At 27.4% G+C, this 26,964-nt stretch overlaps 9 protein-coding genes across 9 annotated transcripts, besides 4 other annotated features; 6 read left to right on the top strand and 3 right to left on the bottom strand. All coding sequences in view use genetic code 12, as the record gives it.

The window, feature by feature from the left end:
- Nucleotides 1-318: 318 nt before the first annotated feature.
- On the bottom strand, nucleotides 319-1,509 carry CD36_73450 (mitochondrial 54S ribosomal protein YmL2; the record flags this gene model as incomplete). Its single annotated transcript, XM_002421507.1, has 1 exon — nucleotides 319-1,509. One exon carries the CDS (start codon nucleotides 1,507-1,509, stop codon nucleotides 319-321), a length of 1,191 nt encoding a protein of 396 aa, XP_002421552.1.
- Nucleotides 1,510-1,851: 342 nt separating this feature from the next.
- Nucleotides 1,852-2,153: a mobile genetic element.
- A 638-nt stretch (nucleotides 2,154-2,791) lies between these two features.
- On the top strand, nucleotides 2,792-4,072 carry NPD1 (2-nitropropane dioxygenase, putative; the record flags this gene model as incomplete). Its single annotated transcript, XM_002421506.1, has 1 exon — nucleotides 2,792-4,072. The coding sequence occupies one exon, from the start codon at nucleotides 2,792-2,794 to the stop codon at nucleotides 4,070-4,072; it is 1,281 nt and encodes a 426-aa protein (XP_002421551.1).
- A 346-nt stretch (nucleotides 4,073-4,418) lies between these two features.
- Nucleotides 4,419-5,526: a mobile genetic element (has front and back ends but most of internal region deleted. Epsilon inserted in 3' UTR).
- Nucleotides 4,981-5,466: a mobile genetic element.
- Nucleotides 5,527-5,648: 122 nt separating the features above from the next.
- CD36_73430 (anti-telomeric silencing protein, putative) lies at nucleotides 5,649-6,458 on the top strand (the record flags this gene model as incomplete). Its single annotated transcript, XM_002421505.1, has 1 exon — nucleotides 5,649-6,458. The coding sequence occupies one exon, from the start codon at nucleotides 5,649-5,651 to the stop codon at nucleotides 6,456-6,458; it is 810 nt and encodes a 269-aa protein (XP_002421550.1).
- Nucleotides 6,459-6,544: 86 nt separating this feature from the next.
- Nucleotides 6,545-7,396, bottom strand: CD36_73420 (conserved hypothetical protein; the record flags this gene model as incomplete). The annotated part of the gene is made up of 1 exon (XM_002421504.1): nucleotides 6,545-7,396. The coding sequence occupies one exon, from the start codon at nucleotides 7,394-7,396 to the stop codon at nucleotides 6,545-6,547; it is 852 nt and encodes a 283-aa protein (XP_002421549.1).
- Nucleotides 7,397-8,603: 1,207 nt separating this feature from the next.
- Nucleotides 8,604-15,001: a mobile genetic element.
- CD36_73410 (Tca-like retrotransposon GAG protein, putative) lies at nucleotides 13,441-14,446 on the bottom strand (the record flags this gene model as incomplete). The annotated part of the gene is made up of 2 exons (XM_002421503.1): nucleotides 13,441-13,863; nucleotides 13,925-14,446. 2 exons carry the CDS (start codon nucleotides 14,444-14,446, stop codon nucleotides 13,441-13,443), a joined length of 945 nt encoding a protein of 314 aa, XP_002421548.1.
- Nucleotides 15,002-15,738: 737 nt separating the features above from the next.
- Nucleotides 15,739-18,840, top strand: CD36_73400 (conserved hypothetical protein; the record flags this gene model as incomplete). Its single annotated transcript, XM_002421502.1, has 1 exon — nucleotides 15,739-18,840. The coding sequence occupies one exon, from the start codon at nucleotides 15,739-15,741 to the stop codon at nucleotides 18,838-18,840; it is 3,102 nt and encodes a 1,033-aa protein (XP_002421547.1).
- Nucleotides 18,841-19,240: 400 nt separating this feature from the next.
- Nucleotides 19,241-21,109, top strand: HIS7 (imidazole glycerol phosphate synthase [includes: glutamine amidotransferase; cyclase], putative; the record flags this gene model as incomplete). The annotated part of the gene is made up of 1 exon (XM_002421501.1): nucleotides 19,241-21,109. One exon carries the CDS (start codon nucleotides 19,241-19,243, stop codon nucleotides 21,107-21,109), a length of 1,869 nt encoding a protein of 622 aa, XP_002421546.1.
- A 435-nt stretch (nucleotides 21,110-21,544) lies between these two features.
- On the top strand, nucleotides 21,545-24,862 carry PLC1 (1--phosphatidylinositol-4,5-bisphosphate phosphodiesterase 1, putative; the record flags this gene model as incomplete). Its single annotated transcript, XM_002421500.1, has 1 exon — nucleotides 21,545-24,862. The coding sequence occupies one exon, from the start codon at nucleotides 21,545-21,547 to the stop codon at nucleotides 24,860-24,862; it is 3,318 nt and encodes a 1,105-aa protein (XP_002421545.1).
- A 331-nt stretch (nucleotides 24,863-25,193) lies between these two features.
- Nucleotides 25,194-26,657, top strand: CD36_73370 (nucleolar (U3 and U14) snoRNA-binding protein, putative; the record flags this gene model as incomplete). The annotated part of the gene is made up of 1 exon (XM_002421499.1): nucleotides 25,194-26,657. One exon carries the CDS (start codon nucleotides 25,194-25,196, stop codon nucleotides 26,655-26,657), a length of 1,464 nt encoding a protein of 487 aa, XP_002421544.1.
- Between the last annotated feature and the right edge of the window lie 307 nt (nucleotides 26,658-26,964).

Raw genomic sequence — 26,964 nt, 5'->3', positions numbered from 1 at the left:
ATTGGTTTGATGAAGAAAAAGGGGGAAGAGGGATAAACAACAACAATCAAAACAACTACAACAAATTTTTTTTCTTCTTTTTCTTTAATTGAAAAGTTTTTTTTTTTTTTTTTTTTTTTTTTTCGTTGTTCACAAAATTTGTTTTCAATATTACTACTAACAAGAAGAAGAAGAAGAAGAAGAGGATGAGTATTTGCGAGTCCTTCTTCCACAACAACAACAACAACTAGTAGTGATTTACTTTTAATATATATATATATATATTGTTTATACTATTTACAAGTATTTTAATAATGTCTTATAATATATACTTACACATTATGTTGAAGCAAAAGCTTCTTTTGGTCTTCCTATAAGTTTAACTTTTCTAGTTGTTTCATCAAATATACGTTGAGTAATAATATTTTTAGGTAATTTTTTAGAATCAATAGTATCAATTTCAATAATTGATCCTGGATAATCCATTGGTAATATTTCTGGTAAATATTTATCAACAAGTTCTTGTTTTTGTAATGGTTCAAATACTCCTGGAGTATTAATAAGTTTCTCAACTTCAATTCTATAATTTTTTTCAAGGGCTTTATCTTGATAAAGAGTAATTAATTTTGAAATTATTTCTTGTTGTAAATTTGATTGTTCTTGTTTAGTTAAATTCTTGTAAATTTTTCCATTAGGTTCAACTCCAACCATTGAATCTATTTTGGTTATAAATTCTTTAGTTTCATTAATCAAATTTGATAAAGAATCATCATTATCATCATTATCATCATTATTGATCTTACTTCTTTTAATTTGTAATTTCAAATCATAAATAGTGTTGAAAGTAGTTTGAATTCTTGCTTCTGATAACAGTTGACCATTACCACGTAACTGATAAATATTATATAATCTTTCACTTGCATCTTGCAATTTCTTTGATGATGATAATTCCGGATCCAGATTAAAATCAAATTCTTCAATTAAATTTTTTTTAGTAGATTCAATAAATTCATTTTTTGAAATTAATTTTGCTTCTTTTAATTTATTTAATTCTGGTTGAGCCAATTTTTCTTTTCTAGATTGATTTGATTCTTCAATTTTTGCTTCAATAGGATCAATAATTTCAATATATCCAAATCTTCTTAATCTAGGTTCAAAATGTGGTCGAGGTAATTTTAAATTTTTTTTCAAAGAAACTCCAACATATTTTCTTAATGGATGGAAAGGATCAAAATAATATCTTACATAACCTGGTTCAATAGCGAAAATAGTATGATCAATTCCAATTTTTACATTATCACCAGGATGAATTTTACTACCTCTTTGTCTCATAATGATTTGTCCAGGATTAACAAAATGTCCTTCATTTTTTTTGGGTCCTAATCTTCTACCGGCTGAATCTTTATTATTGGTTCTTGAACCAGAAACTCTTTTTTTAGCAGTACGAATTTGAATAGTTGAATTAAGTGGATTAGATGTCAAATCTATTGATTTCCTAGTATGACTAAATAAACCTTTAACAAATGACATTGTTAATAACTAGATAGTTGTGCTAGTGGTTGTTCTCAATAATAATGATCGAAAGGAAAAAAAATTTTCTACATCTACACAAATATTCCTTCCACTCCAAACAAAAAAAAAGAAAGAAAGAAGATTATGAGACTAAGCGTTTTTTTTACCCGGCACAAAAAAAAAAGAATTAGAATTAGAATTATCAAAAGTAAGGTAAAGGAAAACTTGAATAATCTCTACCAATTCAAGTCATTGAATATAACTTATACTTGGGAAATATATAATATTACAATAATTCAAGAACATACTTTATTGACATACATCATCAACCTTTATATATATATATATTAGACGACGATATGATGATCCTACATATTTCGTCATAATTAATAGCCTTTTCTTTAAAATGTGTTAATATATCTTCAATATTACAAATTATATTATATTATGTGTTTAGATTTGGTTACAAAGTTATCAACTCAAAGTCTTACACTATATATAAAGCCTTACCCTTACCCTTACCCCTTTCCCTCTACATTTATATATATATATATATTATATATTATCATTTAGATATATCTTTCATCAGTTAATCGATTATCTTTGTAAATATCAAAACATGACACATTCACGTTCTAAAAAGGATATAAAAAGGAACTTCAGATGATCTTACCTACCTACATATATTGCACCACCACCACTTTAAAATGTGTTAACAGATACTCCCTCTTGACCAATTATATTAATATTTTGGTTGTTTCTGTTGTTTCTGTTGTTGTTGGAATTGTAAAGTTATATTATCATCATCTCCCATCTCCCATCTCCCTTCCTCCCCTTTTTATCTTTATTCTTAAATCAATATAATTATTACAAGTACAAATATATATAGTTAATCATTAAGTATTGTTTTAACAATATTACTTTACCTTATATTCTGAAAGAACTTCACCTTCATCCAAGTTTTTGTAGAAAGAACGAAAGAAAGAAAGAAAAACACATCAAAATTCTCAAATAGGAAAATGCGAAAAAAAAAGGGATGGCTTTAATAATTATCTCCGTGCCCTTAAATGTTTCCTTCCTCCCCACGGGCATATTACTCATGACAAATTACTTCATCAAATATTCAATCTACTTCTTTCTCTTTCTCTTTCTCTTTCTCTTCCTTTTCTATATGTAAATTTATATATTCAACAACAACAACAACAACAACAACAACAACTATTATTATTATTATTATTATTATTATTATTATTATTATTATTATTATTACTTTTCTTTGATACTAATTAATATTATTCCAATGACATCTCGATTAAAACTTGTAACTAAATTAGGTATTGATTATCCAATTTTTTTATCTCCAATGGCTGGTGTATCAACAATTGATATGGCAATTGCTGTTACTAATAATGGTGGATTAGGATCTATTCCATTATCATCAATTGATTTCCGAAAATTTGATTCTATTGAAAAATTAGATAATTTAATTAATCAATATAAACAAAAATTAGTCAACCACAGAAATAATAGGGATGATGATAATTTGGTGGTTAATTTGAATTTTTTTTGTCATGAAATTGAAAATGAACCAACTCAATCACAAATTAATAATTGGAAACAATTATATAAACAAACTATTTTTAATAGTAATAATAATAGCAATGATGAAGATAATGATAATGATGAAGATTCTAATGACAATTATAATGGTAAATTATTAGATGAAATTCAATTTATTAATGGGAATATATCATTTAAAGAAATTGAAAATAATGAAAATTATAAACATCAATATAATCAATTAATAAAATATTTACAACAATTAAAACCTAAAATTATTAGTTTCCATTTTGGTATACCAAATGAAAAAACTATTGAAAAACTTCAAAGTCATGGAATTATGATATTTATAACTAGTACATCATTAGAAGAAACCATTTATTTAACTGACAATAATATTAATATTGATGGGATTATTTTACAAGGTTATGAAGCTGGTGGTCATCGAGGCAATTTTTTAATCAAGAATAATCAATTTGATGAAAAATTATCAACTTATTCATTATTTATTCAACTGAAACAATATTTAGACCGAAATATTATATCTAATAATCAACCACGACAACAAAGACCATATCTTATACCTACTGGAGGTATAATGGATACTAAAACTATAAATTATTATTTATCATTAGGAGCTGATTCAATTCAAATGGGGACAATATTTTTAGCTACACCTGAATCAATTAATCATAAATTTTTCAATCAAAATATCATGAAAAATTTTCATTATCGTAAACCAACAATTATGATTGATTCAGTATCAGGGAAATTTGCTCGAGCAATAAAAACAGATTTCATAAATAATTTAATCAACAATAGTAATAATTATAGTAGTGAAGAATTACCATCTTATGGATATGCTTATTATGGTTATAAATCATTAAAATCGAAAATTAAAAAAGATAATATTGGATTTTATTTGGCAGGACAAAATTATTATCAAATTGAACAAAAAAATAAACTGACTCAAGAAATTATGAAAATGTTAATTAAAGGATTAGAGATTATAAGTAGATAGTTAAGTTTAAATGATGAAATTTTTTATTTTTTTGGTATAATATAAAATGTATATAAAAAATATAACAACACTGTTTGCTCTCCTTGTTAAAACAGAACGAAAACTGGACAACTGGAGAACTGGAAAGGGACGAACAAATAAAAAAATAAAACTACTACAACAGCAACAACAAAAACAACTCTTTTAATTGATTGATTGAATAATAATATACATTTGAATTTTGATTAATCAATCCACTGAAGTGGTGATAATGGTGGTGGTGATGGGATTTTCCAAAAACACGTTCAAGGTCTAGGGGAAGATCTATATATATATATATACCTAACTTGATGATGAAACTAAAAAAAAAAAAAATATTATTATGACTACGAACGGTAGTAATGGTTTTAATTTTGCTGAGAGAGGTGATCATCCGCCTCGGCAGTCTCAAGAGAATCCTTCGTGGGGATTTTCAAGGGCTGCCGTTAGCTGGGTGGTCTAGTTTAGGAAATCATCCATCAACCAATGATGATTCCAAATAATCTGACAACTTCAAACAATTTATTATTGGAAACCAACATCTAAATAAGAAGGAATTAATTACTTTAAACGAGTACATTAACGAAGTGGTTCAAGAGGTGAAACGACGAAAGGAAGTTCATCAATTTTCAATCATGGGGGGAGAGGCAAGATGTGGACGGTGCAACAAATATACTTGTTTAGCCATAACAACAAGACAGCTAGATTTTATACGAAAATTACCTATACAGTGATTGCAAGCGCTGTCAACACTAAACATTATACACGATGGTTTTTAAGAGAACACTCATTATGAGTTTTTCTTTCCATGCAAATGGCCTTAAAAAGGTTTTCCCATCTTGAATTTTAATTAAATAAATTATTGTAACCACCTCATATGTTTATAGTTATGTCACACAGTCAGATCAACATACAAGGAATGTCGCTCAGACAGTCCACTGAATGTGACAGTTAAATAATATAGTAACTTATCCTTAAGTTATATTATTTACGATATAAAGAACTAATTACATAAAATGGATAAAAGGAAATTAATACAAGTAAAGACGGAAATAATGTTTACACATCTGATCTATTTCCTTGTTTCTTAAGAGATTGACAATATAAATAGTGGATAGAAGTAATTTATATTTTATATTATATATACTAGTTATATAGGATTAATTAATAGAAGAAAAAGTATAGTTAACAAAAAGAGATTTGTGAAGAGAAATCAAGGAAACAAAAGTGGTAAATCAACCAAAGGTTGAGATAGCTCATATCTGAGCAATAAAGTGTATTCGGGACATAAGGTAAAAGACGAACAAGTTGAGGTTATTTCAATTACATTGGTTAGTGCGATGTTCACTTAAGCTTAATTACTAGGCTGTGTGACATAGTTATATACCTGTATATAAGGACTAAATATATATTGAAGAAGACAAAAGAAAAGACAAAAGAAAAATTCTATTCTATTCATCCACAACAACAACTAATTCTTCTTCTTTTTTTTCTTCTTCTTCTTCTTCTTCTTCTTCTTCCTTTCTCTAATAATCCAATCCCCTTTTTTTTATTATTAATGTCAATTAATTCAAGAAGAATAAAATTTGTATCAATATCATTACCTATATTATATGGAAATCATGCTATTAAATTAACTCCTGAAAAAAGAAAATCATCAACAACTAGAACAACACCAATACCACCAGAACATACTCATGAATGGACAGTTTTTTTTAAACCATTATTAGAAGATATTGATTTAACTTCAATAATTAAAAAAATCACTTTTAAATTACATGAAACTTATGATAATCCAATTAGAACATTAGAATCACCACCTTATCAAATTACAGAAACTGGTTGGGGGGAATTTGAAATTATTATAAAAATTCATTTTAAATCAAATATTGAATTAGGTATAAATGAAAAAAATTTTCAAATATTTCATTCATTAAAATTACATCCCTATAATCCTCAGCAAATGTTACAACAACAACAAATGTTACAAATACAACAACAACAACAAGAAGAAGAAGAAGTAAATAATGTGGGAGGGAATAATGGTAATAGTACTGGTAATAGTACTGGTAATGGAGTAGGAGAAGAAAAAGAAAAAGATATGGTAGTACATCTGGTATTATATGATGAATTAGTATTTAATGAACCAACAGAGAAAACATTTGAATTATTAACTTTAAAACCAATTAATTTAATTCCTTATAAATTACTGAATTTTAATAAAAGAGATCAAGAATTTATTCGACCTGATGAAATTAATGAATTAAATAGATTAGAGATATATATTAATAAAATTAATCAAGAAATTGAATATCAAAAAAATCAATATAAATTACTTGAACAAGAAAAATTGGCCCTACTAGAATGAATGAATGAATCAATGAATGAATAAATAAGTACTTATGGATATCTATATACATTTTGTTGGTATTGATATTGGTATTGGAGTTGATGTTAGTATTGGTGTTTTTCTTTTTCTTTTTCTTTTTCTTTTTCTTTTTTTGGTGTGTAATTAATATATTCATCTATTAATAAAGGTAATTCATTTAAATTAATAGCAAATTTAAAATATAAACCTGATATCATCTTTCCAATTTTGAAATGATTGAAATGATTATTAATAGTATTATTAATGGTATTAAATTTGATGGGTAATTTACAATGAACTTTATTTTCATGAATTATAATTAAATAATCTAAAGGATATAATCCACCTCCCATTGGATCTTTAATTTTGAAAAATTCCATCAATTGTTTACATTGATCATTTGTACAACCAACATCAACACTATCACTAGTAGTATAATTTGAGGTGATGAATATAATTGATATATTGTTGTTGTTATTGAATAGGAATTGATTTTTAATTGTTGGAATGAATTCTTTACCTTGAGCTCCTAAAAAAAATATAAATTGAAAATAACAATTATTATTATTATTATTATCACCATCATAGTAATTATTTTTAAAAAAAGTTAATGATTGTAATGATTGTAATGATTGTAATGATTGTAATAATTGTAATATATTTGAAGGTATAATTAAAGCATGATTAATAGGAATATAATTAGATGGTAATTTATTAATAAATTCATTTGTTCGAGATTTTTTCATAATTATATTGGATGAAGTGATAGAAGAAGATAAATATAATGTAGTAGTAGTAGGATTAGTAGGATTAGTAGTATTAGTAGTAGGATTAGTAGTAGTAGTAGTAGTAGCAGAACTGTTGTTGTTGTTGTTGACAGTATTGTTGTTGTTGTAGTAATAATATAATAATTGAGATTGACTATTGATTCGTTTCATATCGTGTGATCATAATTTATTTAAGTAAGAGAAAAGGGAAGGAATCAATGAAGTTGAAAGTATAATGGAATTGATATTTAATATAAGAAGAAAAGGAAGAAAAGGAAGGAAAGGAGATTAAAATAAATTAAATAATTCAAAGATTGAAGTTATTATTAAACAATTGAAGAAATGAAGAAATGAAAAAAGTGGAGTAAGAAGAAAGAAAGAAAGAAAGAAAGAAAGATGGTGTAAAGTTTATTGATAATAAATAATAATTAACTAACAAACTTTATTTCTTCTTCTTCTTCTTCTCCCCTCACACAACTCACACTCACACACACACACTCACATACTCACGCGTCTATTATTTCTTTGCTGTCTTTCTCTTTTCTCTTTTCTCCCACCCAATTTAATTTAATTTATTTTTACTCTAGGCCTTACATAACCCATAACCATAACCATAAGATGATTCTTGATTAATCATTTTAATCTATCTTATCTTATTTTATTTTAGTTTATTTGTAAAATTATTAACATTATCAATAAATATTCTTTTTCTAAAACTGTCTTGAATTAGATATTATGGTATTTAGTCAATTCATTTAACAAGCATTTCTGTTCTTTCTTTTTTTTTTTTTTTTTTTTTTCGCAGCAATTTAGTAATAAACTTTACTACTTACTACTACTACTATTACTACTTACTACTACCACCACCAAAAACCACACTTCACTTCAATTCACTTCACTTTTTAACAATCAATTACTCACTCACTCAACTCACTCAACTCATATCAAGCAAAAAAAAAAATAATCCCTCTCTATTATATATTTAGATCTAGCTAACTTTACTTTCTTCTTATTCAATCAAGAGTAACAAGAATACTGCCTTCTCCCTCCTTCCCCTGTCCCCCACCCCCAACCCCTTCCAACCACCAATTTAATCAATGAATAGCCGTGGACGATATAATTAACAATTCTCTATAACTGTGGATCAATAAATTTGATCAATTCTCTTCTTTATTAAAATAATTAAAGGCAATTAAATTGTATCTCATAACAATCACAATAAATACACCTTGTCTCGTATATTATTATTATTATTATTATTATTATTATTATTATTATTATTAGATGTTGACAGTGTTGACTATTTTTTCTAAAAAAAAAAAAAAAAAAAAAATGGTGACCCCCAAAAAAAACTGAACGCTACCAAATTAAACAAATATGAAGTTCCTTCTTATAACCTTTTTTTTTTTTGGCACGTGAATGTGTCTTGTTTTGATATATATTGAAAGATAATCTATTAATAGAATGAAAAGATATATCTAAATGATAAAAAAAAAAAACAGTATTGATTTGATTCTAAAAAGAAAAAGCCAATATATATATATAAAAAAATATATAAAAAATGTAGAAGAAAGTGTAAAGGTTTATATAGTGTGAAATTGAGTTGATAACAGCACAACCAATTCTTAACACGTATAATTGAATAATGTTGGGATAATTAAACACATTTTAAGAAAGGTGTGAAATATGACGAAAATATGCAGGATCGTCATCTACCCTTTCCTCCAATGATTAACAAGTTGTTTTCAGATTTGGAGTCGAGACAGTTGGATATATTAAGTAATCTTCTTTGCCTGTGTAATTGTTGTAATGTTAAACAATTTAATTCATAATCCTTTTCCGCTTGCATTTTATCTAACAATTGTTGCAATGACAAGCAGCTTAATTCATAATCTCTTTCCGCTTGCATTTTATCTAACAATTTTTGTTGTACCCGATCATATTCTTTATTAAAAAAAAAAAAAAGAACTAAAAACTTGTATTGGATCGTTGTCTGATGAATATGCTAACTTTCAACTGATCTTGATTATAAATTCCCTTTTTCTCTTCCAATGATGTCTCTCAATTTATATGCACCTTTTGCCTAATACACTCCTTTGAACTTGAACTTGGCTGGTATGGGCCCATCAAAATTTGATTCATATTTACATGCTTTAGTAGTTCTATAATTCTATATACCCATTGTCCTTTTGTGAAAAAAGGTGCTGGAATTCCATATGGTTCCTTTAATATATTTTGAACTGCATTTCTTTGTGTTTTCAAATTTGTGTGTACCTTGCGAGTTCTCTTTATTGCTTCCAATTCATAAATTCTTAAATGTACAAGATCTTTGCCATATTCTTGTTCTTCCCTTGAAATTTGTTGTTCTCTGCCTTCTTCTTGTTGTTCATTATTTAAGTTGTCTTCATGTTCTTCTGTAGATTGGACCTCTGGGGGAAGGGGGGGTGGGGGGCGGGGGAGCAATTCTCTTTGCAAATTCTCAATTAAATCTTTTTGTAATTGATTTAAGTTATGGTGTTGATCGATAAAGTGGAATGTAGTTGAAAATTGTAGGGAGTAGCATTATAAATTCTTAAAGCGTTATATAATTTCAAATCCCAGTCTTTGCATGGTATCATTAGTTAATGCCTTCAAAATCTTTTTTTTCAATAAGTGATTTACTTTTTCTACTCTTCCATTTCCTTGGGGATGGTGTGCTGAAGTAGTGTGATGTTTGATGTGATTGTGTTCACATAAAGCTTTAAATGCATCTGAAGAAAATTCGGCACCCTGGTCAGTGACAATCTCAGTAGGTGCTGACATAATCAGGATAATCGTTTGCACAAGATTCATGGCTTGGTTGGTGTCTTTGTGCAATGTTGGCACTACAATAGTTAAACCAGTGACGTATTCCACGGCTACTATTAATGTACCTGTGTTGGACTGTATTGAAGTATGGTCCAGAGTAGTCCATTCCCCATCTGTTAAATGCCTTGAGTGGTTCAAGTGGTCGGTATGGCCCTGATGGCCTCACAAATTGAAGTGTTTAGTTGGCAATAGTGGCACTTATTCGTAATGTTTGTAGCAATTAATAGATGATCAGGGTGCCAATATGCAAGTGTGCATAAGTAGTCGGTTACTGTTGTTGATGGGTGGTATTTGTCATGAATTTGTTTGACAAATATCGTTGTATTCCAGTCTTGGGAGGTATTTTTAAAAGTTGATTATTAATGATGATATGTAACTCATCATTTATTAATTTAAACAGCTGAAAAGGTAACTCCTCATTGTTGTCTTCCAATTCTTGTTGTTGTTGTTGTTGTTGCTGTTGTTGTTGTTGTTCTAGTGACTTTTGAATTTTGAATTTTGTGAACCTGTGACTCATTAAGATTTTCTAATTCAATAGTTTCCAATCTTGATACCAATGGTTGTTTTAAGTTTCTTTTGACTGAAAATGTTTTCCCTAATATTTTGTCTTCATCTACTAATTCCTTAATATTTTGAGTTTGATATCTTGTAATGATATCGGCCACGAAATTTTCCTTCCCTCTTAGGTAATAGACTTTTGGAGAAAAAAAAAAAAAAGGAACCAATCAAGTCTAAGAATCTAGCAACTCTGGGTGGTGGAGTAGTTTTCTTATCTAAGGTATGATACTAAACTTTGATGATCTGTATAAATCTCTACTATATTGCTGCAGTGATATCTAAATTTTTCCAATATAACAATAATTGCCAAAAAGTTCCTTTTCCATAGCAGCATATCTACTTTGTGTTTCTGTTAATTTATGGGATGAAAATGCAATTGGGACAAGGACTTTTTTTTTTATCGTTTCTAAAGGTTGGTTGACACAAATAGCCTCCTACTACCACCATGTGACTAGCATCAGTAAAAAATGATGGTTGGTAGATTGGGATTATATAGTTGAAGTGTGGGCAATCCAATAATGGCGGGTTTCAATACCTTGTAGCCATCAATGGATGCCTGGGTGTGTTCAATCTTTATGTTTTTCCCATTATTATTCTTTAACAACTCATTTAATGGGTTCGTGAATTTTGCTATTTCTGGGATAAATATTCTGAAATGGTTGCTGAAATTCACGAATGCTCTGATTTGTGTGGTGGTGGTGGTGGTAGTGGGCAATTCCCAATTTTGTATTGCTTGAATTTTTTGAGATATGTGGTGATATTTTATTCGCCTGAATGGTGTAACCTAAGAAATTAATTTTTGTTGTTAATAATTGCATTTTGTTATAATTCATTTGGAGCTGGTGCTCATTGAGTTTCTCCATAATCGTCCTAAGTAATGACACATGTTCATGCAAATTTTTAGTATGAATAAGGATATCATCCATATATATATATATAAATATATGTGGAATCCCTTCTAGGATTTTGTCTGACAAAGTTAGTAAATATTGTTGAGGAATTGATTGCTCCAAACGGTAACGTTGTGAAACAATAATTTCCCTCGGATGTTGAGATACCGAAATATTTGATACTATCCTTATGTATAGCTACCTGATAAAATGCATTTTTTTTCGAGTCAAGGACGCTGAAATAACTGGAGTCTGATAACGTTGATAAAAGATCTTTTGTATCTGTTGGATAATTATACATTCGTACTGTGACCTTATTGAGACGTCTTAAATCAACTGCTATTTTGGTGGAGGATTGATTAGCACTGGTTTTTCTGATTGGAAATATTGGATGTAACCAAGCATCAATTGGAGCTGGTACCAAAACGCCTGCTTCTAATTTCTCATGGATGAAATCTTTGATAAGAGCTTGTTCTTCTTGATTGCATTTATATGGTTTTGAATAAATTTGAGTGTGGTCGGTGAGTTGAATTTTATATTGAAAGTCTCTTGGTGGTGGTGGTGGTGGACGCAACTTGGTCTCGAATAATTTCGGGTATTTTGTTGCGAATTCGGTTTTCAATTTTTTTTTTTCTAATTTGCTCCAAAGATTTTTCACTTTGCAATTCAAGTGAATGAATATGATATCTTTGGTTGTTGATCAGGATGAATTCCCCCCTTCGTTATTTAAATGGTAATTCCAACTTTGTAAAGTGGGACGACCGATAATAATTTTGTTTAATTCATCCATAATATAAAATTCTAAAAATACGCCAAAAAAAATTTTGACTATAACAACAAATTCAATTGTGTGTGAAAAGTTAGATGCCGTTCTTGCTGTTATATTACAATTTTTCGTAACTTCGTGACACTAAAAAAAAAAGACCATTTTCTTCCAACCATGGGAGGATTTCTTTACCAACGAAATTTGCTTCTGCACCACTATCCAAAAGTATTCTAGGTGCTTTGTTTTTCCCGTTGGATGTAATGTCAGTGACATTTATTTCATATAATTGAAGATCATTGATCTGAAAATCAAATTCGTCATCTTCTTGTTCATCTAAAGATTCTTCAGGTACGGGTTGTTCAAAATGGTTATCATTTTCATCTTCTTCCAGTAAATTTACTTGGTATAGTTGTGATTCAACAGTATCATCATCATTAACAATTTGTCCTAACTGTGTTTCAGGGTCAATTGATAATTCATAAATCTTCTGTGATCTTTTACCCTTATTCCAAACATATCCTCTTCTTCTATATGGTTGGAATAAGGTGGTTTGCCTTTTTGTTGATTATTGTTAAAAGGATTATATCCTCTAGGGTTGTATTTGATGGAGGAGTTTGAAGTGTTTTGATAATAAATTTGATCATTTCTATATGGAGGTTTATCAAATCTTGGTTTGTCGAATGGCTTCGGATAAAATGTTTTCAATTTATAATTCAAATTTCGATTAGATGATGATTGTTGGTTGTTGTTCCTGTCATACGATTGTTGTTGGTTGTTGTTATAAGATGATGGAATGACATTAATAGCATCAATATTCAGTGAAGAGGCTGGTGGCTGGTGGCTGGAAAATCGCCAGCCCAACCATTAAGTCGAGATCGGTCCAAAATTTGGATTCTGGTTTTGACAACCAGTCTGCCTCGAATATCTTCTCGGGGAAATATTTATGTAGATGTGAGAAAACGTGTGCTCGAACGGAGTCAAAACCGTTGTTGTATTGTTTCAATTGCCTATAACTTTCCTTGTATGGCGTCAATAAAATCCCCGACTGTCTGACCTGGAATGGGGATAATTTTAAACAACTCAACTTGTGCATTTGCATTACCTACTTCCAATTGAGACCCCCCTTGACAAATGCGATCAAGATGTCGATGTAACTATATTCTTGGCCATTGGCTGGACTTTTCTTGGCGTCCTCCATGTAACCAATGTATCTTACCCTGCAAATATGGTTCCAATATCATCGGGTAGAGATGATATGGAGCGAGTGATAATTGCATATACGATTGAAGTCGCATAAGTTTTTTTTGGATCTTTTCAGGATCCTTTGGGTTGTGGATGACTAGATCTGGTCGGAAGTTTGATGGTTTTCCAACTGGGGCTCCAATAATGTTTACCTCATGTAAGGTAATAAAAGGTAAATACCCCTTGATCAATCGGGAAATTTCTGGATCTAAATTTGGGATTAATGCTAGATCCTGCGCCAATGTATTTCCAATGTTGGGTTGTTGGGATCTGAATCTCTGGTCAGAACCCGTGGTTGTAGTTTGATATGGATCCCGAGGGGTATTGATTACTTTCTCGTTGGGCATTCAATTTTTCACCCCGATACGATTGATTTCTTCTTCAAGTTTCTTTTTACCTTTTGATCCCTTTGTAAAATAAAAATTCTCCACCCACTTGATGTAACTCTTGTTTTTGTTTCGTGGTTGATTCTTCAACTTTTGGTACCTCCTCTGCGTCTTTTGTAATGGATTCTTGAATTTTCTGTAAGTCTTCCTCTTCTTTCAAGACAGTCTTCTCGACATCACGTAACTCTTGTTGTTCTTTCAACACAAAGTCTTCAACCTGATGGATCTCTTCTTTTTCTTCACCAACCACCGTTTTAATATCCTTGACATCAGTTTCTTCTTTCTTTTGTTTATGAAGAATATTTCCGATATCTTTTTTCTTGTTTTTTGGCATGAAAGCTTTTTGATTATTGTCAAGAATTGTAATTCTGTCATTCATATCCGCAAGTTTGGCATTGACGGATTGATTCATGACTTCGACTGATTCTTTTAAAACCTTGAACATCAGCATGACGTCTTCCAGTGATCTGGATCCCGATGGCTCAGATGATTCTGGTGGGAGTGGAATGTCTTCAGCTTTTTCGAATGACATTTTTTTTTTTTTTGTGGTAGTATTATTTTATTTTGCAGCTAAATTTGTGTAAGTGTATTTTAAAAAATGTGTATAAAATTATTATTTCTTTTTTTTTTTTTTATGGGTTTTTGTTGGATTTTTTTTCTATGATTTTTATGATTTTTATGAACACTTTAATTTATTAACTCTTGAATCAATTGAGATTTTTTTATGACTTTGAATTTACTTCTTCGACTAATATAATTGATCAGAAAATTAATTTTCTGAAGTTCCTTCTATAACCTTTTTTTGGCACTTGAATGTGTCTTGATTTGATTTGATAGAAATATAATCTATTAATAGAATGAAAGATGTATCTAAATGATAACAAAAAGTATTGATTGATTCTAAAAAGAAAAAGCCAATATATATAAAAAAAATATATAAAAAATGTAGAAGAAAGTGTAAAGGTTTATATAGTAAGACTTGAGTTGATAACAGCACAACCAATTCTTAACACATATAATTATAATATTCAAAGTATTAACACATTTTGGGAAAGTGTGAATAATGACGAAGTATGCAGGATCGTCAAAATATATATATATATTAACTTGTATAATAAGAATAAGAGAATTTAGTAGGCATATTTCTTTTTTTTTTATGGAGAAAGAAAGAAAGAAAGAAAGATTGGTGGCCCTTTTAGGAGTTGTTTTAATAAACAAAAGAATTCTTTTGTTTCCTCTTATTAATGAATATTAATTATTAGTTTTATCAATGGATAAACAAAATTAGAATGGAAACATAAAAAATTAGAATGATTTGATAGATCAAAATAAATAACTAACTAACTAACTAATAATAATAATAATAATAATAATAGCCAATAGATTAATAATTAGTTTATTGACAGAATATAATATTAGAACAACAATTACTATTGGTACTACTGGTACTATTGGTACTACTGGTTATTATTATAATTATTATTAAAATAACTTTATCAATCCATGTAATTGGTACTATTTACACGACACCCACGCCACGCACGACTTTTCTCCTTTCTCTTTCTCTCCTTTCTCCCACTTAGTAACACAAATTAAATACAATGTTAATTTAATTTAATGTTAATTTAATTCATTAATTTTACCATATGCTAATCTAATCAACTTTTTTTTTTTTTTTTTTTTTTTTTCACTGTTTTTTTTTAATAAATTACAACAACACTGTCAACAACAATAACTAGTTCTTCCTGCCTTGTTCTGTGAAACAAATAATATAACTTCATTCCTTCATTCCTTCAGTACTTACTTTCTCCAAACAAAATCATTATGAGTTATTTTATTGTTCCTTCAGTTTCATATCAAACTAATCAAAAACTACAAAAACAAAAACAAAAACTGAAACAAAAAGATAAACAAAAACAATCTAAACGAAAGAAGAAACTGAGTCAAAGTAGTGGAAGTAGTAGTAGTAGTAGTAGTGGTGGTGGTGGTGCCACAACAACAACAAAATCTGGTCAATTGGAATTAACTATAGATGAAGAAATGAATGAACAAGAAGAATATACTGAAGAAGATGATGATGATTATGAAGAAGAAGAAGATAATAAATCTATTCTAACAACAAATTCAATTTCTTCAAGATATAAAAGTAATAAACGAATTGGTCATAAATCAAATAATAATTCAAATCAAAGGCGAAAACTACCATCACAACAACAACAACAACAACAACAACAACAAGATATTTCACCAACAACAAAAGTAATAAAAACTAATTCATCTCCATCTGTATTAGAAGAACCATTACAACAACAACAAAAATTACCATATAAAGAAGATATTAATCAAGAAGCTACAATGATTGCATCAAAATATGGTGAAGCATTAAGATCAGGATCAAATCTGACTTCTAATAAATCTGGAACTACAACTGGTGGTAGTAGTAGTAATAGTAATAGTAGTAGTAACCCTAATATTACTAGTTTAGCTATACCACCACCACCACCACCAACAACAACAAAAAGTTTAAGGAGACATCGATCAAATTCAACATTATCTACTTCTTCCACTCCATTATCATCATCACCATTACAATCACAATCACAATCACAATCACCATTACAATCACAATCACAATATAATCAAAATCAAGCATTTCATAGAAATACTTCAATTACATCAAGTTTAAGTCAAAATTCACAAAATTCTTTAACTAAAGATAATTCATCATTAAATAGTAAATTTAGGAAATTATCATTTTTTAATACTAGTAATAATTCAATTATTACATCTAAAAGAAAAGAAAGTATAAGTTCACTGCCTGGAGGAATTGAATCACCTGGTTCTACATCAGGAACAAGATCAGGAACAAGATCAAGATCAACATCAGTATCAGGATCTAAAGTTGATGGATCTTATTTCCCAGATTATTCTGATAAAACGTCATTGTCATCACCAAATACAAACCCAAATACAAACCCAAACCCAAAGACAAATCCAAAATCAAATTCAAAACCAACACTTTTAGAAAATCCATCATCAGTTTTACCTCCATTTAAAGTAATTACTGATTTATCAGTTTATAATACACCTGAAGGAATTGAAAGTAATTTTTTTGCACCCAATTATCAAGTTTTCCGTTATAATAGTTTTCTTGATTTATTAAGTGAATATCATCAAGGTGATGCTATTAATGTATCAACAATTAGATATCATTTACTTTTAAAATTTATAATTAAACAAAAAAATGCTCGAGATTTTATTAGAAATGCTAATGCTAATGGTAATAATATTAATACAACAAATTCTTATCATTTAACCATGACAGAAAGTGTTTTTGCTTATCAATTATATGGACCATTAAGATATTTACTTCGATATTTAATAAAACAAAAATTCCAAGAAGAAAAAAATAACATTAGTCGTGGTGATGATAATGATGATAATGATGATGATAATAATAATAATAATGATGATAATGATGATGAACAATTTTATAATCATGAAGAATTAATACAAATGAATTTTATTAATTTTATTAGATATATTATGCAATTACCTGAAATTAAAGATTCAAAAATAATTCTTAATGAAACTGAAAAAAAAATTTATGAATTTAAAGAAATTTTTCAAAATACTGCTAAAGCATTATATATTTTGAAAAAAGATAAATTACCAACAACACCAACAACAACAACAACAACAATTAATGAAACTAAAGATGATAAAGAACAACAAGATTCTCAAGGTCAAATGAAATTATTAGTAGAAACCATTACGAAAATTTGTTATGAATATATTTTATTAGAAAAATATCGATTAGATATTATATCTAAATTTCATAATAATCATTTAATTGATAAAGATATATTAAAAGAATTATTTGATAAATATAATAATAATATGAAATTGAAAAATCCTGAAACTGTGAAAGTATTTCTTTATAATATATCTAATCTGATTCAATTTGGTTGGTATTTTGCTATTACAATTCCATTTGTAAGAGTTATTGAATCAAATATTTATAATGAAGATTTAAATCTTATTAAAAATTATGAAAAATATTATCAATTTGAAAAAAAAATCATCAATAAATTAAATCAAAAAATAAATTTTCAATTTAGTGATAAAGAATTATTTGATAATCATATTAAAAAATTATTATTTAAATCATTTAATGATTATAATTTATTATCAATGGAAAAATTAATTAAATTAATTAGAATAATTGATAATCAATCAAATAAATTTTTAAAAATTAATCGAAATGAAATTCCTAATCCTTCTAAAAATTTTTCAACAAAACCAATGAATTTTGAATATTTTAATCAATCAATAATTAAAATTAATTCAAATAATTTTGATATGATTCATTCATCAGATTTAATTATTCAAATTAATTTAAATAATTATAAAACTTTAATTTCGGAATTTTATAGAATTTTAAAACCTGGAGGTATATTAAATTTAGATTGTATAAATTTTGGTGGTGAAAATTTTCATGAATTTAATTTAAAATATTTTTCCAAAAATCAATTCCCAGAAATTTTAAATAATGAAGATTATGGTATTAGTAAACATTTTAATAGTATTACTAATTTTCTTGAAATTATTTTAAAAGAATTAAATAAAGTTTTCAAAAACAATGGCAATGATAATGATGGTGGATCAGTTAAATTTGGTATTTCTTTATTAAGTTCAAAACTGGATTTACATAGTTTTGCTACAAAATTTGTTTCAATGAGATTACTTGAAGTATTAGGAAAATTTGATTTATATTGTGATTATTTTCTGGATGCTGGTGATAATATTAAAGCTCTTGATGATGAAAGTATTCATTTTGGTGTACAAATTAGAGCTACCAAAGGAGGAGGAGGAGGAGGAGGAGGAGAAGGACAAGGAGGGAAAAATTCACTGGAAAATAGTTAATAAGAAAATGCTTAATTATTTATTTATTTATTTATTTATATACTTATTTATTTATTTATTTATTGAAAGAAACACAAGAAAGATTGATAATTTGATGGAATTAATAGGTTGAATATTAAGTCAAAGATTTCTTCTTCTTCTTCTTGTTGTTTTTCTCTGAGTCATAATTTGAGAATTGATGGGAGAAGAAGAAGAAGAAGAATAGAAAAAAAAAAAAAAAAATTTCAACACACTCTTTTATTCAATTCAATTCAATTTAATTCAATTATAAAAGAAGATCAACACCCACCCACCCCTTCCATCCCATCCCACCACCAAATCATCTTAAACTAACTAGTTTTATTTATTTATTCATTCATCCATTCATTCATTTATTTATTTATTTCCCAAGTTTAAACTAATGACAAAAATAATTCATATTATTGATGTTGAAAGTGGTAATTTACAATCACTTTCTAATGCCATTAAACGTATTAATCCAAATTATATTATTAAATTCATTCATAATGAACAAGATTTTATTAATTATCAATTTGAAATTGAAAAATTGATTTTCCCTGGTGTTGGTAATTATGGTTATTTTATTCAACAACTTTATAAAAGAGGTTTAATTAATCATATTAAATCTTATATTAATCAAGATCGTCCATTAATGGGGATTTGTGTTGGATTACAATCATTTTTCATTGAATCTGAAGAAAATCCCGAAATTAATGGATTAGGTTTATTAGATAATAATAATGATTTAAAATTATATAAATTTAATAATAATGATCCAATATTTAAATCAAAGGGGATTAAAAAATCTGTTCCTCATATTGGTTGGAATAAAATTCATAATATAATCCACCACAACAACAACAACAACAATAATAATAGTAATAGTAATAATGAATTTGAAGATTTATCATTATATGGATTAAATACAATTGATAAATATTATTTTGTTCATTCTTATGGAGCAATTATTAAAAATAATGATATTGAAAATAAAATTATTCCACAATTAAGTTTAAATGGTTGGGATTTTGCTATTAGTCAATATGGATCAGAAAAATTTATTGCGGCTATATCGAAAAATAATTTATTTGCTACTCAATTTCATCCTGAAAAATCTGGTATTGTTGGATTAAAAATTATTAAACATTTCTTAAATGGTGAAAAATATCCCCCAATCAACAACAACAACAACAACAACAACAACGGCAATAAGAACTCTAGAAGTAATACTGATTTGAATATTGAAACAACATTGACAGGTTTAACAAGAAGAATTATTGCTTGTCTTGATGTTAGAACTAATGATGATGGTGATTTAGTAGTTACTAAAGGTGATCAATATAATGTTCGAGAACAACAATCATCATCATCAAAAATTTCAGAAAATTCTAATCAAGTTCGTAATTTAGGTAAACCAGTGGAATTAGCTACAAAATATTATAATCAAGGAGCTGATGAAATTACATTTTTAAATATTACTTCATTTCGTAATTCTCCTTTAAAAGATTTACCCATGTTACAAGTTTTACGTAAATCTGCTGAAACAATATTTGTTCCATTAACTGTTGGTGGAGGTATTAAAGATTTATATGATTCTGAAACTAAAAAAATTATTCCTGCTGTTGATATTGCTCATTTATATTTCCAATCAGGAGCTGATAAAATTAGTATTGGATCAGATGCAGTAATTATTGCTGAAAATTATTATGCCAATAATCAAATTCCTTTAGGAACATCATCAATTGAAACTATTTCTTCTAAATTTGGTAATCAAGCTGTAGTTATATCAGTTGATCCAAAACGTAAATATATTAAAAATCCTCAATTGGATACTACAATGGAAACTATAAAAATCATTGATCCATTACAATATGGTCCAAATGGTGAACAATATTGTTATTATCAAGTAACATCTCAAGGGGGAAGAAAATTACATGAATTAGGTGCATTAGAATTATGTTTAGCTTGTGAAAAATTAGGTGCTGGAGAAATTTTATTAAATTCAATCGATAATGATGGTTCAAATAAAGGATTTAATTTACAATTATTACAACAAATTAAATCTCATGTATCAATCCCAGTTATTGCTAGTAGTGGTGCAGGAAATCCTCAACATTTTCAACAAGTTTTTGAAATGGATTGTGGAATTGATGCTGCTTTAGGTGCCGGTATATTTCATCGTGGTGAATATACCGTTAATGAAGTAAAGAAATATTTACAACAAGAAGCAAAAATGGATGTTAGATTAGATGATGATTTAGAGTTGTAAAGGTGTAAGGGGGGGGTAGGGGGGTAGGGGGTTTACCCCCTACTCTACTCTACCCTATCCAACCCTACCCTGCAAAAGGAAATGTTTTATAGAAGGTATATATTCAAAAGAGAAGAAATAAATGAATCAATTCTTGATTGATATTGAATGGATATTGATTATTATTATTATAATCAATGAGGAGTAAAAAGAAGATTCCCAATTTTTTTTTTTTAATCAGTTTTGTGTAATAATTGTTTTTTTGTTTTTTTTTGTTAATTTTAAATCGACTTGTCAAAAAGGAACAGAAAGCAAATGAAAGTAAATTTGAATTGACTACTTTCAATCATTACTCATACCACATTTCTACTACTAGTAGTAGTTCTTTCTTAACTGTTTAATTCTATCTAGTTTAATCTTATTATTTATTCACAAATTGGAAAAGAACAGAAAATAATGTTTGAATTATCAAATTCTCGAAATTCAATTGATAGTAATCAAGGTGATAACGATAATGACAATCAAAGTAATGATGAATTAAGTCCTTCAGAATTATATTATTCTCCAACAGGACTGCCTCCTAAATCACAATTATTACTTCAAAAATCATCTTCACCTTCATCATATTCTCCAATTAAATCTGATTTACCTAATATTTATAGTCATTTACGATCTAATGATAATAATATTGATCCACTACTGCCACAGTCACCACCACCACCACCACAACCACCACAACCTTCATCATCATCATCATCAAATACTAAATCTTCAACAGCAAAGAATATTTTTAAAAAATTATTACGATTTAATAAATCATCAGATAATATTAATGATTCAAGATCAATTGTACTGACCAATGGTGGGTCTCCTATTAATGAGAATACCACCACCACCACCACCGCCACCGCCACCACAATGACATCAAGTTCATCTAATAATAGCATTCCTAAACGAGGGAAATCTATTCAACGAAGTCAAATTCTACATCACACCGATTCTGATTCTTTATATTTAGAAAATCAAATTGAATTACGTCCAGAAATATCTAAATCAATTGGTAATATTAAAATTGGTAATATATTTACTAATGATGGAATGCCATTATTAAAAATATCTCATAAATCAAAGAAAAGAATATTATTTTGGATTGATCCTTCATGTTTTAAATTTTCTTGGAGAATGGCCAATTCAATTACCAATACAACTTCAGGTTTATTACCTCAAAGTATCATTAATAATACTCCATTATTATCTAATTCAACAATTATTACTACATCAACAATAACAACTTCAACTCTTCATCGATTATCAATATCTAATCGAACTACTCATGAATTTTTTCTTGATGATATTAAATCAATATATATTCAAAATGAAGGTAGTGGATATCGTGAAGAATTAAATATATCTCAAAAACTTGAAAATAATTGGATTACAATAATTTATTTTAATCAAAAAAAAAATAATTTAAAATCATTACATTTAATTACTGATAATAATCATGATTTTAAAAAATTGATTCTGGCAATTTATAATTTAAAACAATTACGTTCACAATTGGCCAAAGAATTTTTAATTGATATAAATGAATTAGATGAAAATTATATTAAAATGTTATTAAATAAAGAATTACCAACTAATGATGATGATGGTGATGATAATGGTGATGGTTATGGTGATGGTCAGAAATCTCATAAACATGTTAGAGAATTTCTTAGTTTTAATGATATTTTAAAATATGCCAAAAGATTAAATATTAATGTCAATACCAATCATTTACAACAAATTTTTGATCAAGTAATATTACTATCAACATCATCAACAACAGATAAACTTATCAATAGTCCCTCATTTGAAAAAGGATTAAATTTTGAACAATTTAAACAATTTGTTTCAATACTTAAAGATCGGAAAGATTTACAAGAAATTTGGGATTCATTAGCAAAAAATAAAAATGTATTAAATTTTAATGATATTAAAAATTTTATTATTAATATTCAAAAAGATAATTTTGATGATAATACCATTAATTTAATTTTCCAAAAATATTGTAATATTGATAATGGATGGAATAAAGAAAGTTTAAATGAATATTTATTATCAAGTTATTCAACTCCATATCGTGAAATCACTCATAATAGTAACAACAATTATTATGATTATCCATTAAATGAATATTTCATTTCATCATCTCATAATACTTATTTAACTGGTCGACAAGTTGCTGGTGATTCATCAGTAGAAGGATATATTAGAACATTACAACGTGGATGTCGATGTGTTGAAATTGATATTTGGAATGGCGATAGTAATGATACTGGTTCAGATGTTAAGAATGAATCAGAACCAATAGTTAATCATGGAAGAACTTTTACTAAACCAATAAGTTTTATTAATGTTATTAAAGCAATTAAAAAATTTGCTTTTATTGTATCACCTTGGCCATTAATACTTAGTTTAGAAATTCATTGTTCACCAGAATGTCAAATTAAAGTTGTTAATATTTTAAAAGATATTCTTGGTGAAAATATGATTATTGCTCCAATTGATATTGATTCAATGGTATTACCATCACCAACTCAATTGAAACATAAATTTATTATTAAAGTGAAAAAAACAACATCATTTCAAAATTTAGTAGAAACTGAAAATGGCAATTTCACCACCACAACCACAACCACCACCACCACCACCACCACTGCAACTTCATTAAGTGAAGATAATGAAATTAATAAATCCAATAATAATAGTAATACATCATCATCATCATCATCATCATTTATTATGAGACGAAGAAAAGGAAATAAATCACCTAAAATAATAAATGAATTAAGTGATCTTGGTATATATACTCAAGGAATAAAATTTCGTAATTTTTCATTACCAGAATCTAAAACTTTTAATCATTGTTTTTCATTAGGAGAAAAATCTATTAATCGAATGATTAAAGATGATGATAAAAAAATTTCTTTAAATAAACATAATCGTCGTTATTTAATGAGAGTTTATCCTTCAGGAACAAGATTAAAATCATCAAATTTTAATCCATTACCTTATTGGTCTCATGGAGTACAAATGGTGGCAACAAATTGGCAAACTTATGATTTAGGTCAACAATTAAATGAATCATTATTTGAAAATAAAATTTTCCAAGGATATGTATTAAAACCAAAATTATTAAGGAAACCAATTTTAAAATCAACTAATGATTTTAATAAATCTTCAATAATTAATAATAATAATAATAATAATTGTAAAGTAATTCGATTTAATTTTGAAATTATTAGTGGTCATCAATTACCAAAATTTCCTAAAGATGATTATAAAGATCAAGCAATTAATCCATATATATCATTTGAAATTATTGGTGCTCAAAATATTCAATGGGATAATAATAATACCAATGAATCCATATCATCATCAACAACAACAACAACAACAACAAGTATTACTAATAGTGATACTATTAGGACAACGAAAATAATTGGTGAAAATGGATTTAATCCAAATTTTAATAGTAAATTTAGTGGATCAATTATAACATTAAATGATTTAATATTTATAAAATTTATTGTTTATGCATCAACTTCATTAAATTATCCTGATTCAGGAGAAATTTTCCCTATAGGTATATTAGTAACAAAATTAAATTATTTAAAACAAGGGTATAGATATATTTATTTAAATGATTTATTAGGTGAACAATTGGTTTATTCTTCAATTTTTATAAAAATTGAATATGATGAAGATTTATTAAATGAATTAAGCTAGAAAGAGTAAGATGATATATATATATATATATATATATGCTAGTTAAACAATATATATAATTAGATAGAATCTGGATTGTAAGAGCATATCCGTATTCAAATTATAGTTATTGATGATGATGATGATTATGGGTAAAGGAGCTCCAAAAAAAAAGAAAGAAAGAAAGAAAGAAAGAATAATTCAAATTCGATGCGATGCGGGAACTTTAATAAAATTTTTTTTTTTTTTTGTATTCATTTCATCAATCAACCATCAATCAACCATCAATCATTAATTGATTAAGTACCAACTTATATACATATATACATATATACATATATAACCAAATATCATGGGGAAGATAACAACTAGTGAAACTAAAACAAAACAACGTCATAACCCATTATTAAAAGATATTTCATCCCAAGGTGGGAATTTAAGAACAATCCCAAGATCATCATCATCACAAAAGAAGAATAAATCATCAAAAAAACAAAAACGTAACAATGATGATGATGATGAAAAAGAAGAAGATGGTGAAGGATTTTTAGATGCTTCTAGTTCAAGAAAGATTTTACAATTGGCAAAAGAACAACAAGATGAACTTGAACAAGAAGATGAAACACAAAATAAACCTTCATTTGTTCAATCATTTAAAAATCAACAAATAGACAGCGAAGATGAAGACGAAGACGAAGAAGAGTATTCTGATCTTGAAGAAGAAGAAGAAGAAGAAGAAGTTGAAGAAATAGTATATGATGAAGAAGATGCTGAAGTTGATGCAAAAGATGCAGAATTATTTAATAAATATTTCCAATCTAATGGTGAAAATAATGATGATAATCAATTTCAACCAACAATAAATTTAGCTGATAAAATTTTAGCCAAAATTCAAGAAAAAGAATCTCAACAACAACAACAACAACAAACCATCACAGGAGACAACAATCATGAAGATGCAGTGTTATTACCACCAAAAGTCATTTTAGCTTATGAAAAAATTGGTCAAATATTATCAACTTATACTCATGGTAAATTACCTAAATTATTTAAAATTTTACCAAGTTTAAAAAATTGGCAAGATGTATTATACGTTACAAATCCAAATAATTGGACTCCTCATGCCACTTATGAAGCAACAAAATTATTTGTTTCGAATTTATCTAGTAATGAAGCAACAATTTTCATTGAAACAATATTATTACCTCGATTCCGTGATTCTATTGAAAATTCTGATGATCATTCATTAAATTATCATATTTATCGAGCCTTAAAAAAATCATTATATAAACCAGGAGCTTTTTTCAAAGGATTTTTATTACCTTTAGTCGATGGTTATTGTACTGTACGTGAAGCTACTATTGCTGCTTCAGTATTAACGAAAGTTTCTGTTCCAGTATTACATTCATCAGTTGCATTAACTCAATTATTAACTAGAGATTTTAATCCTGCTACAACAGTTTTCATTAGAGTTTTAATTGAAAAAAAATATGCTTTACCTTATCAAACTTTAGATGAATTAGTATTTTATTTCATGAGATTTAGAAATGCTACTATTAGTCAAGATGAAAATATGGATATTGATCAAGACCAAAAAGCTAATGCTAATGCTAATGCTAATGCTAATGCAAGTACTAGTACTAGTACTAATAATGGACCTCAATTACCAGTCGTATGGCATAAAGCATTTTTATCATTTGCTACTCGTTATAAAAATGATCTTACCGATGATCAAAAAGATTTCTTATTGGAAACAGTAAGACAAAGATTTCATCCTCTAATTGGTCCAGAAATTCGTAGAGAATTACTAAGTTAAATAGACATATAATATAGGATTGTATCAAAGAGTTTATTGTGTTCTTATCAAATATCATCTGTAGAAAATCAGACTTTGAAAATGTTACAGAGAGTTAGAGAATTTCAAGATTAACTGGCAATCAAACTAAATTGACAAAAGTACAATTACAGTTGCATTGACAAACTACTTTTTGAATTAAATTTGTTTGCAAACTTGTAATTTGCTCTCCAATTGGTCATATCGAACTTATTCAGATATAAATCTATTGAAGTCTTTGAAGTAGGCATGTATAGATACGTGAATCTGTAGAAATATTAATTTACTA

Source organism: Candida dubliniensis, chromosome 7, assembly GCF_000026945.1.
Source record: "Candida dubliniensis CD36 chromosome 7, complete sequence".
In the NCBI taxonomy this organism is placed as follows: Eukaryota; Fungi; Ascomycota; class Pichiomycetes; order Serinales; family Debaryomycetaceae; genus Candida; species Candida dubliniensis.
This window is presented reverse-complemented; position numbering and strand designations above follow the sequence as displayed.